Source organism: Eublepharis macularius, chromosome 1, assembly GCF_028583425.1.
Source record: "Eublepharis macularius isolate TG4126 chromosome 1, MPM_Emac_v1.0, whole genome shotgun sequence".
NCBI lineage: Eukaryota > Metazoa > Chordata > Lepidosauria > Squamata > Eublepharidae > Eublepharis > Eublepharis macularius.
In genome coordinates, this window is record NC_072790.1 from 100,281,374 (window position 1) to 100,293,674 (window position 12,301).

The 12,301-nt window shown below is 46.6% G+C and overlaps 1 protein-coding gene across 1 annotated transcript in view; it reads left to right on the forward strand.

Annotated features, from left to right (window-relative positions):
* Positions 1-2,672: 2,672 nt before the first annotated feature.
* Positions 2,673-12,301, forward strand: part of CCN6 (cellular communication network factor 6) — a 50,169-nt gene continuing 40,540 nt past the window's right edge. The window contains exon 1 of the mRNA XM_054971603.1: positions 2,673-2,925. Within this exon, the coding sequence (XP_054827578.1) occupies positions 2,673-2,925 (253 nt within the window). The remainder of the gene's footprint in view (positions 2,926-12,301) is intronic.

Sequence of the window (12,301 nt, forward strand, 5' to 3'; positions counted from 1 at the left end):
ATTATTATTTATTTTTTAATTTTGTTTTTGTTTTTTTTATTTGAGAGTTCTCTAAAGGAATAATTCCCATAGACATAGGTGGAGAATCCCACTTACCCCACCTCACTTGTCTCCTTTAATGCTAATTCCCCCAACTAATTAAGGAGACCTATTTGGGTAACTGCGCCTTTTCTGTGCTAGCCCCCACTTTACGGAATGGCCTGCCTGAGGTGGTCAGGAAAGCCCCTACTCTCCTGGCTTCCCGCAAACTATGCAAAACTGAATTATTCAGGAGTGCTTTTTACCCAGATTACAGGACTATGTGCTAAGAAAATAGTGCAGAGTGTCAGGATCTAATATGTTGTGTGGTTCCTTGGTCAGAGTTACGCCATGTTTAATCTGTAGTTGCTAGCCTTTTTCTCCCTCCAGGTCCAGATGTTGTTTTGACCGTGTTTTCCGTGGGAGAGAATACTCTTATCTGTTTCTACAGCCTGAGACCTTGACGGGCCAAGCCTTCCCACAGCCAAGTTCCCATCGCCCTGGAGTATGGGGGGGGGGAGCGAAGGGTTTGATGTATCACAAGTTTCGTTTTCTATCTCATTCTCAACAATGCCTATGTTCAGCCAAGATCCTTTTTAGGCCTTGGAATATGGATACTTGTATCAGAGCCTAGTCTTTCAATAAACCTTTTGAAATCAAGAATTTGGTGCTTCTTGCAGAAAGGGGGAGACGAACTCTAGATAACAGGGATTCCATAGTCTGACATTTTGTTGAGAATCCCACTTTAACTCCCCTGACCCCTCACCCAGGAAGGATGGATGCTAGCAAGAACCTGATTGATCCGTCTGTGCCTGGAGAGGAGGGTGCTGGGGCAAAAGAATTGGCTGCTGGTGGTACCGGGCAGGACAGAGCGATCCTTGAGGGAGCTCGACCAAAGACGAGTGGGATCCGTGGACGCGAAAAGCTGATATCATTGCCAACTCCTCGGCAGTGGTGCTCTAGGCCCTGGGAAACCAGGGAGAGGCGAGTTGGCACCATGTTTTCCTGCTCGATGATTGATCTAAGTAGGACCATCGGGTTGACGGAGCTGGGAGCAACGGGAGGACCTGTTTGGGAAATGGGTCACCTATCCACGCTCTCTGCAGGCGTTACTTGGGCCAGTTCCCAACCGTGGTACCGTTGGGATGCGGAGGCTGGGCGCCTGGTGGAGGATGTCCAATGAGGGGAGGCCAGCGGGCCTCAGGACTGGGAGACCACGCATAATGAACTCTTGAGTTGGGATTACACTGATGTGGGCTCAACTGGAACTTGGGACATTGGCGCAGGAGTCTAAGGCGCAGATCCACGTTGGAACCGCTTGCAAAATCAAGCCCATGTGGTGCAGTATGGAATACTTGCAGTTACAGGAATGGCTAAGGGCTGGTTGATGAGTGCCGCGGAAGAGGAAGAAAACCCCGGGGAAACAGCGGGGGTGACTCCGGCAGGTGAAGATTGGGTGCCGGGGATTTCGGAGGATGCCGTGGAAGAAGCGGACAGACAGCAGCGCGGCTGGGAAGAGACCCTGCTCCAGCCAGTTCAGACAGTGCTGGGCAAGGAGGAGGAGACAGAATTCGGCACTCCTGCCCATTACCGGCGGCTGGAGGACAGGATGGGTGTGATGAAGACCTGGCTCAAGCTTTCTATCTCATCAGCCTGTTGGTGCAGGGTGAGGGCTCCTCCCAGCTGGCTTCTCGAGGATGAGAAGCAGGAAGTACGCACGCTTGAGCTCAGCTACCCGCTCCAGGACCCCAGCCACAAGTTCAGGTCCAGCCTGGGCCCCAACAACCAGTGCCACTGCCAGCACCCCGAGCGACTCAGGTTCCGCAGCCACAACAACCGCCGCTGCCACCTCCGCCAATTCCTGCCCCGCAGCCGCTACCACAGCCACAGCCGTTGAAACCAACACCAGCCCCGCTTCCTCTGCCGCCGCCACTGTTACCCGCCCCAGGCCTGCTACCACCACCACAACGGCTGCCGCCACTGATTCCGGTGCTGCCGCCACTGGGGCCTTTTGGTCTAGGAGCACAGGGAGGGGCCCAAATTCCTCCAGCAGGCCAACTTGTGCCGGCACGCGGCCTGACTCTGAGGAGACAGGCTGGTCAGGTCAGACAGGCGGGAATGGCAAAAGGGGGCCAGCGAGACCAGTGCCTAGACCTCAGCAGATCCCGGGTCGGGTGCCGGCTCCCCTCCGTCCACAGCCTCAGCAGCCAGCGCAGTTCAGCCCTCCACCGTTAGCCCAGGGACGGCAAGGTGCAGCAGAGCTACCTATGGGGTGGATTAAGCTGGAGGCCACCTTTGACGGAGATACCCACAAGTTGGGATTTTTCGTGGTACAAGCCCTCCAATTCTTCAATCGATGGGGCTATCTGTTCCCAGACGAGGAGAGTCGGGTTACCCGTTTAGCATCACGGCTGGAAGGCAAGGCAGCAGAATCGTACGTGACTCTATATTACTCAGGGGCTCCTGAACTGAACACTTTACAGGACTTTATCGCAGCATTATGAGCCCAATATGAAGATCCCTTAGAGGAGGAGAGAGCACATACCGAGCTGCAAACTCTCAGACAAGGAGCTCAACCCGTGAGAGAGTATGCAGCCAAATTTCGTTAGTTAGCAGCCAAGTGTCCCCATTGTGAAGAAGGGACAAAAATAGTGATGTTCCAGAATGGAATGAACCCTAGGTTACTGGACTGGGCTTTGATGCAAGATGATCCCCCAACTCTCATGGGTTGGATACAACTAGCATGCAAAGTGGAAAACCGCACCCAAGTAGTCCACCTTGTGGAGCAGCAACAGGCGATGGGAAATAGAAGACCACCGCCCGTAGCGCAAGGGGCCCGTGGAATGCCACCGGCTAGAGGAGCTCAAGAATCCCGATGGAGGCAAGGTGTCATGGCCCAGTCTGAGAGTGAGGTCTCCTCTGGAGGGGAGGAGCCTCGTGTAGCCAGCCAGGACTCCTCAGGAGAAGAGGAGCCCTGTGTAGCCAGCCCTAGCCCTGATTCAGCAGAAGCCAGCAATCAGGAGCAACAGCTGCTGGCTGATCAGAGCTTGCAGCCAGCAGCTGAGACACCAGCACCCTCTAGCTCCAACACCAGAGGGGAAGCTCAGCCAGGGACTTCTACAGGTGCAGCGCAGCCAAGAGCCTCCACCCCCCCCAGGTTCACCCACGCCCAAGGAACACCGCAGGCAGCGCCAGAGACTGGAACTGCAGGAGAGACGGCGCAGTGCTCGCCTCTTGAGCCAATGCCAGCTGCTGGAGAGTGACGATGAGTAGCATCAGGATGGAGCCCCAGCAGCTGGCTGAAAACCATGTCTGGCTATAAGAGCCAGTCTGGAGGAACTGCCGGGCGTGGAAGCAATGTGTCTACTGCCTGCAACCACTCCGTGTTCCTTGCCCATGCCTGCTTTTGGACCTGACACTACCAGTAAATGACCTTGGATTGTACCTGACCTTGCTCTTGGACTTTGGACTCACTCCTGGCATTATCTCGTGCTCTGACTACCAGTTTGACCTGGCTTTTGCTCTTGGAACTCCCCTCAGACTCTGGCATTAAGGTTTGGACTTGAACCACCCTGCTTGGGCTGGCCCAGCCCGTGACACAAGGCCTTTGCTTGCAGTGTAGAAATAGTGGGCATTTCACGGCTCAGTGCCCTCTTTGAGTGCAAGTCCAACCACCTCCCCCAACCACTTGCCCAGTTCCAGCCCCGAGGACCAGCCGAGGTAGAGGACTACAAAGACGGGGCCGCCTGGATAAAGGGTTGGAAGCCGAAGAAATGCAAGTGGAGATTGATGCTCACTTCGTGGAGGCGGATACGCCCAGCCCGCAATCGGGAAACGAGATGGATCTGTCGTGAGGAGGCCCCAACGGCAGATCACACAGGAGTCCACCCCGGAGGAGGTGAGAGAGAGAGGGGCCATTTTGTTCATAATGCTAACCAATCCAAAGAGGGGAACTCATATCCGTGTGCAGGCTTTAATCGATTCGGGCTGTTCAAGAGACATTATTGCACCCGCCCTGGTAAATGGCTTGGGATTAGAAACCCGAGAACTTAAAAGTGCGATCATCTTTGAACAAATGGATGGTTCCAATATGAACCCAGCTGTCTGAGAGACAGAGCTGGTACCTACTGGGATGGACAAACATTGGGAGAGCCGGTCCTATATCATCAGCCAAGTGGCTAAATATCCCCTCATCCTATGGCTTTGGGATCATAACCCTTACATTAACTGGGCCAAGGGAATGATTGTGTTCGATCGAGAATACTGACGCAATCATCATTGGCAAACGGAGTGGGGGGAAGAGGCCTCGTTGAACTTAGAAGTAGCGTTGCTCTCTGCAAAAGAGCTCAACCTGATTCCAGTGGAATACTGAGACTTGGCACAAGCCTTTAGCCAGGAGGAGGCGGACAGCTTACCACTGCACCGAAAGACTGATTGTGCGATTGAACTGATCCCAGGAGAAAGTCTGCCCAAAGGAAAGCTTTATTCGATGAGCCCAGCTGAGAGAGAGGAGCTCCGAAAGTTCATAGATAAAAACTTGGAGAGAAGTTTCATCCGCCCGGCTAGCTCCCCCCATGCAGCACCGGTGCTGTTTGTGAAGAAAAAGGATGGATGATTGAGACTTTGCACGGACTTTAGAGGCATCAACACTGTGTCCATGACCAATGCCTATCCAATTCCCCTGATTTGGGACCTACTAAGTGTGGTGGCGCAGGGTAAGATCTTTTCAAAGTTGGACTTAAAAGATGCTTATTTCCATGTCAGAATCAGGGAGGGGGACGAATGGAAGACCGCATTCAATACGCCATTAGGCCAATATGAATACCTTGTCATGCCTTTTGGCTTATCTGGGGCACCTGCTGTTTACATGTCAATGATCAATGAGGTGCTACATAAATTTTTATATAAGGGAGTGGTCATTTATCTGGATGACGTGTTAATTTTTACAGACACAAGAGAGGAACATGTTAAATTGTTCAGAGAGGTTTTGACCACCCTGATACAACATAAACTCCCTATTAAGTTGTCCAAGTGTGAGTTTCATAACACTGAATTGGACTATCTGGGCTACCGCATTTCAGGGCAAGGACTAAAAATGGACCCTGCTAAAATCCAAGCAGTAAAGGCATGGCAAGCCCCTACTACCCAAAAGCAACTACAATCTTTCTTGGGCTTCGCAAATTTTTACAGGCAATTTATTGAGGGGTTTGCCCAGATCGCCCTCCCATTAACAGACTTGCTCAAGACAAAAGGGAGGGGAGAGCAAATGGCTAAACCCACAAGCAAGCTTAGTTGGGGGCCGGAATGCCAAACGGCATTTGAAAAACTGGATCAATTTACTTCTGAACCGGTCCTCCAGCTCCCAGACAAAAACCAAACCTTCATAGTGCAAGTGGATGCGAGCGATGCGGCCGTTGGCGGAGTCCTCTTGCAGAGAAGGGAGGACAGAAAAGTACGGCCCTGTGCACACTTGTCTAGGAAATTCACCGAGGCAAAGCGTAATTGGAATGTCTGGGAGAAGGAAGCTTTCGTGGTTAAGGTAGCCCTTTCTACGTGGTGGCACTGGCTAGAGGGGGCATGTCATAAGTTTGAGGTGTGGACTGACCACAAAAACTTAGAAGCTCTACGCACACCCCGGAGGCTTAATGCTAAACAGCTTCGGTGGGACGAATTCTTTTCAAAGTTTAATTTCACCCTAAAGTTTCTCCTGGGCAAATCTAACTTCCTAGCAGATGCTCTCTCATGCACGCCCCAACTTCAAAGCAGAAGGGAGGAGACTATCGATACTGTCTTCTCTCCCCATCAGTTGGGAGGTGTGGTCACCACTCGTAGCCAAGCAACCAAACAGCAGAGTGAGCCAAATGGGTGGAGAGCTAAAGTGAAAAGCGAAGTGGAAAAGGAGGGGGAGCGAGCGCCCATAGGGAAAATGTCTCAAATGGCAGCGGGAGACTGGATTAAAGAAAACAAACTTTATATTCCCGCTAGCCTCAGGAAAGAGGTGTTGCAGCAATGTCACGATGCCTGCACTGCAGGCCATTTCGGTTATCTAAAGACTTTACACTTGGTTCAAAGGCAGTTTTGGTGGCCAGGAATGAGAAGGGATGTGTCGCAATATGTGTCTTCCTGTCCTACTTGCATTATGGCCAAGCCTAGAAGGGGAAAGCCTCCTGGATTGCTACAGCCCCTGAAAGTTCCTAATCGGCCTTGGGAGGTGATCTCTATGGACTTTATCACTGATCTACCCCCCTCAAAAGGTTGTACCTGTATTTTAGTGGTGGTGGATTTGTTCTCCAAACAAGCTCATTTCATTCCATGCACCACCGTGCCTACAGCTAGAAAGCTGGCCAGTTTGTTCATGAAGCATATTGTAAAACTGCACTCTTTTCCTTCCAAGGTGATTTCGGATTGCAGTGGACAGTTCGTTGCCAACTTTTGGCGGGAGTTTTTACAACTAGCGGGCATTGAACAAAGATTAAGCTCCGCCTACCATTCCGAGAGCGATGGGCAGTCTGAAAGGCTAAATCAAGTGTTAGAACAATTCCTCAGGTGTTACATTAATTTTCAGCAAGATAACTGGACCGAGCTGCTCCATTTAGCAGAATATTCGTATAACAATTCGCTCCACAGTTCCACAGGAGAAACACCTTTTAAAATTGTGCATGGATATGAAGGAGTAGCGTTTCCGTTTAACTTACAGCCAGAAAGCAAGCAAGCCAGAGACTTGGGAGATTGGTGGACCTCCATCTCCAAACAATGGACCTTAATTCAGAAAACTCTGGCCAAAGCGAAAGCAGATTATAAAAAGTATGCTGATCGCCATTGTGTGGAGCAGTGGGAATTGCAGCCTGGGGACAAGGTCTACATCTCCACCACAGCCAAGTTCCCATCGCCCTGGAGTATGGGGGGGAGGCTGGGAGCGAAGGGTTTGATGTATCACAAGTTTCGTTTTCTATCTCATTCTCAACAATGCCTATGTTCAGCCAAGATCCTTTTTAGGCCTTGGAATATGGATACTTGTATCAAAGCCTAGTCGTTCAATAAACCTTTTGAAATCAAGAATTTGGTGCTTCTTGCAGAAAGGGGGAGACGAACTCTAGGTAATGGGGATTCCATAGTCTGACACAGAGAGATGCCTCGGTAGGGTCGAGGACTGAACGTTTCACTATTGGGTACTATCTGCTAATGTAGATATGTGCCTACTAGCAAGCTTCTATGCTGCTAAAGATGTCATGGAAATTAGTTATGCTTTGTTTTAGATAGATTTCATCTCTGTGCTTGGCTTTATGCTTGTTTTAACATTTTTCTGCTACTTTTCCCCATTATATCTGTTTCTTTGAATGTCCTGTTCTTCACTATTATACTTTGCTCAGTGAATGTCCTAGCTGTCAATTATATTGTTTTTTTTAAATATTTTATTTATTTTTTTAATTACTAACACTACAAAAAGGGAAAAATGGGAACAGGGGGAAAGGGGGACACACACACTACATCTACAGGTATTGCTTTCCCTTCATACTACAATTGTTTAAAGTTAAAACTTTATAATATGCTATTAGATCAGTAGATCTTATAAAATACAAACTACAATCAGGATCAGGTCTTCTTCCCCCCCCCCCCCACGTCTCGGTCGCAGCTCTCTCTGAACAGCTACAGTAGCTGTGCTCGCTCCGTTCTCCCCCTCCTTCAGCTTCTAAGTCCTCTTCTTGTTGGAACTCTTGATAGTTAGACACAAAGTCCCTTAGCTGTGCTTCCAACGTTATCTTGTAGGCTTGGTCTTTATAACTAAACCAGATACCTTCCGGAAATAACCATTTGTATTTTATTTCACGCTTCCTCAGAAGAGCTGCAAACCTTTTGTATTTGAATCTTCTTTTCCGAGCTAAAAATGGAACGTCCTTCAATATCTTAACCTTGTTACCCAGAAAGTCCAAATCCACATTGTATGAATTATATAAGATGGTGTCCTGAGTCTTCTTAGATGAAAAGTCGATAATAATCTCACGAGGCAGCTGACGCTTCGTTGCATATTTTGAAGATGTCCGACGGACTTCCAAAATGTCGCTTTTTAACTCTTCTTTAGTTGCCTTTGCGGATGTTGCCAAAAGTTCCGACACCAAGTCCTTTAAATTTTCACTTTCCTCCTCCTTCACATTCTGGAGACGCAATACCGTCTGAGCACGATCCACTTGTAGCCCTATCAGTTGATTCTCCAAAAGCTTTACTTCTTTGTTTGTTGCCTTCATGAGTTCTGCGTTTTCATGAGTAGACTGCTCTGCCCCCGAGGCTGCTTCCTTAATGGTTTTCACTTCGCTCTCAATTGAGCCAACCCTTTGACCGATTTCATTCAGCTTACCAACAAAGGGCTTTATAGCTTCGACGACCGACCGCTTAACCAGCTCTTCAAGAGACTCTCCTTTCCCCTGCAAGGCAGCTGAAACAGATTTGCCCATAGCAGGGCTCTGCTTTTACGTCGCCAACAAAGAGAGAACAAGTATGGTTGCCAGGTTGTTGAGAGGATAAAATGGGGGAGAGAACAATGATGTAAGTCTCTTTGGGTCCCAACTTGGGATAATGTTTTAAGATGCTTTGGGTTCCCATTAGGGAGAAAGGTGGAGTATACATGAAGTAAATAATAAATAAAAGAATACTTAGGCACAAGACCTATTGCATTTAGTGAGACCTCCTTGTGAATAAATATGGATATGATACATAGCTCTGCTTTCACTTGGATCAAAACATCATAAATATTTCCAGATGAGGTAATAATCCAGAGCTAACTACTGGGAATTAAAAACTCACTACTGGGAATCCAGTGCTATCTCCAAAGTAAAGACTGTCCCATCATTTTTCTTTCTGTCCTACATGAAAATAAAAATGATTAGTATAATAATTTTTATGGGGCCATCTGTGAGTAAAGTGCCCCGCAAGATCCCATAAAACAAATCCTAGGTTAAAGCCTGCAGACTGAAAGATCATATTTTCCTTTAGCAGATAAACATCAGCACCTCACCTTTGACTGGACTTTACAAAATAAATACAAGCAGAGACAGGTAGGTTGGTGAGCTGGCAGGAAAGGAGAACAATCAAAACAACAACACACCTAGCTGAGACAGGAATATGAAACCACTGTGGCAATCTGTCATTGTATTGTCTCTAGACTTGGTAGCCTTGCTGTGGGGCAACACCACAGGTATGTTTCCATCAGCCTGACAGGTCAATTTATTTAGTTATTTCCTACATAAATAAATGCCTCCTGCCCCCTCCCCTCACAGTCTCTATCAGGGGCAAGCCATCCTGCCAAAGGTAACAAAGAGAGAACAAGTGTGGTTGCCAGAATGGCAAAGTGGTTTTGTTTGTTGTGAGCTCTGTTGTGAGTTTTTAAAACTAACTTTGTGAAACATAAGTATATGAAATCACTAATTAATGAATAAAGGAATGAAAGGAAGATGCTGTGGCAAAATAGTCAACCGCACTTTACCATCTATTTTACCTACGTAGTAGATTCAGTTAGGGAGTTTCATTTATTCCTATCCTAGCTACCTCTACCCCCTTTCCACAGCTACCATACAGGTTTTTTTTTTAAATTACCCCTCTGGATTATTCAGTATTTGCTTTAACAAATTTATAGTAAAGTCCCGGTTTAAGGACAGATCACTTCCTGCTTTATTCTTGGTGACTGCATGGTACTTGTGAGAGCTTAGTAAGATACTCTAAATCAAGATTTCTTTAACAAGGAAAATAACATTTTGAAGAAAATATACAGAATACCCAGAATATACAGAATACCCAGACATAACTCTATTAAAATAAAAGCATCCTACATCAGAGTAGACACAAATATAAGAAACAACGGGCACAGACCACATCTTAATAGGTCAATACATAAAATGGAAGTATAACTGAAGTAGCCCATAACAATCTTATGTAACTAAAGAATTTTGAAACTCTTACCAGAGGCCTGCCTTGTGATGTGCTGAGATCACCCTCAGAAACAATAATTCAGGATGAGTAGCACCTGTGGACTATTGAAACCCATTCTTCAATAGCAAAATAACAAAAGATCCTTCTCTTGTAGCGTTTTAACCCTAACCCCCCAATAACCCCAGTGTTGAAACACCTGCTTCTCAAAACCACCTGACCCAAAAGTCCATGAAATGGACCCCCCATATCCCTCATATTTGATAAGTTTCTCCAAAGGGGCCTTTTCTACCAGTTGGGTTGTCAATTTGGGGATGGGAAATTCCTGGAGATTATGGGCCTGGAATCTACAGATGGTGGGTTTGGGGGTGTGAGGGACCTCCGCAAGGTATAATGCCCTAGAGCCATTTTCACCAGGGGAATGGGTCTCTCTCGTCTGGAGATCAGTTGTAATTCTGGGAGATTGCCAGCCACCATCTGGAGGTTGGCTACCCTATGGACTAAGTTTTACCCCTTCTTCCCTTGCTTGCTTTATCCTCTCCTGTTTCCTTTTCAACCCTCTTTCCTGAAACCTTACTCATAGATGATCCCTAAACTTATTCTCTCTGCCTTGCTGTCATGCCCCAACCTCAAAATATCTCTGCTTCTTTCTTTCTTCACCCAATTTTTACACTCCTGCCAGTGAAAAGTCCATGGTGCTCCACATATCTGTCTCTCATTCCCCAGCCAACTCATTCTAGAGCTCTAGCTTTTTGACTTCTCCAGTACCCCCTGCTCTTTTCTTGCATTGTTCAGAGACCCTCTCTTTCTCTATTTCCCTTTTCAACACAAGCTAAAAATTCTAGCTTTCATGGCTCTTTCCATTCCCTTCCTCTGTCCAGTAAGGGATCCTCCAACCTCCAACCTCTTTTTCCTTGGCAAACCAAGGCAAACTAAGGTTCCAGCTTTCCTGACTTCACTTTCATGGTCATCCATGCACAGAATTTCTTGCCCCCTCTACATCCTCCATTCTAAATGGTAAAACATTTGTTTATATATATAGGCAAAAAGATCCAAGACATGGTTCAGGTTGGCATGTGCGAATGAACATGTGTATATCCCTTTAGTCTGTACCTGAAAAATTCTAAAGCGAGGTCTCTCTTACAGAGTGCAGAGGTAAACATTCGGTAATGTACAAGCTCTTTTTGAGCTAATAAAATCAACTACAGTTCCAACTTTTTGACAGCAGAAAGGCAGCCAACTTATGAAGACCCCATAGGGGTTTCAAGGCAAGAGACAAACAGAAGTGGTTTGTCATTGCCTGCTTCTCCATAGCAACCCTAGACTTCCATAGTGATCTCCCATACAAATATCAGCAGGGGTCAACTCTGCTTAGCTTCCCAGACCTAACGAGATCATGCTAGCCTGGGCTATCCAGATCAGGGCAATATAACTTGTTACTCCTCATAAATACACATTAGAACTGTCTGACACATAGGTGTAAACTACGGGGGGCTGAGGGGCTCGAGCCCCCCCGGGCAACTGGTGAACTACATGGGGGCTGAGGGGCTCAAGCCCCCTTGAATTTGGTCAAAGGGGCAAGCAATGACAAACTCATATGAGGGACTCAGTTATAATGGCAGATGAAGCACATGACTGTCCACCCCTCTTATTTATATTACAGTTTCTATGATTCTTTGGGGCTTTGTTCCTGTTTTTTGCTCTTATGTATTTCTGTGTTTATTATGATTTTTAAAAGGAGTCGCAGTTTATATAAACAATTTACAAAGAAATGCTACAGAAGAATTAAGAGACTCTGATGGAAGATAAATGATTTTGAAAATCAGGCTCCTAGAAGGCAAGATTTACACACTAGCAACAATATATGCGCCAAACAATGCAAGAGAAAATTTTTATGAAAATGTTTTCCAATCCTTTTTCGATTTTCAAGCAGGTAACAATCTTTGGAGTAATGAATGGGGTAATGGATCGAAAAAAATGATAGGTGAAAAAAACTCCCCCCAAATGTGTTTAATTATATGGAAATGCTACATTTAGAAGATGCTTGGAGGATCAAAATTCTGAATACTGGAGACTATACTTTCTTTTCTGACAGATGCCAAACACATTCAAGGATTGATATATACTGGATATTAAAATACCCTGAGTTATTTGTATTGTTTATTATATGCCAAAGAGAGCAGCAACTATTGAACTATTGTGTTAATTTCCCATGCAAGCAAAGTGATGCTCAAAATTTTAAACCAAAGACTCTTACCATATATGGAACAAGAAATGCCAAAAGGGAGACTACAATGAAGAAATCAGAAGAAGATTGAAAGAGCAGCTGTGAAGGAGCTAGAGAAGATCCCTAAAAATAAAGATG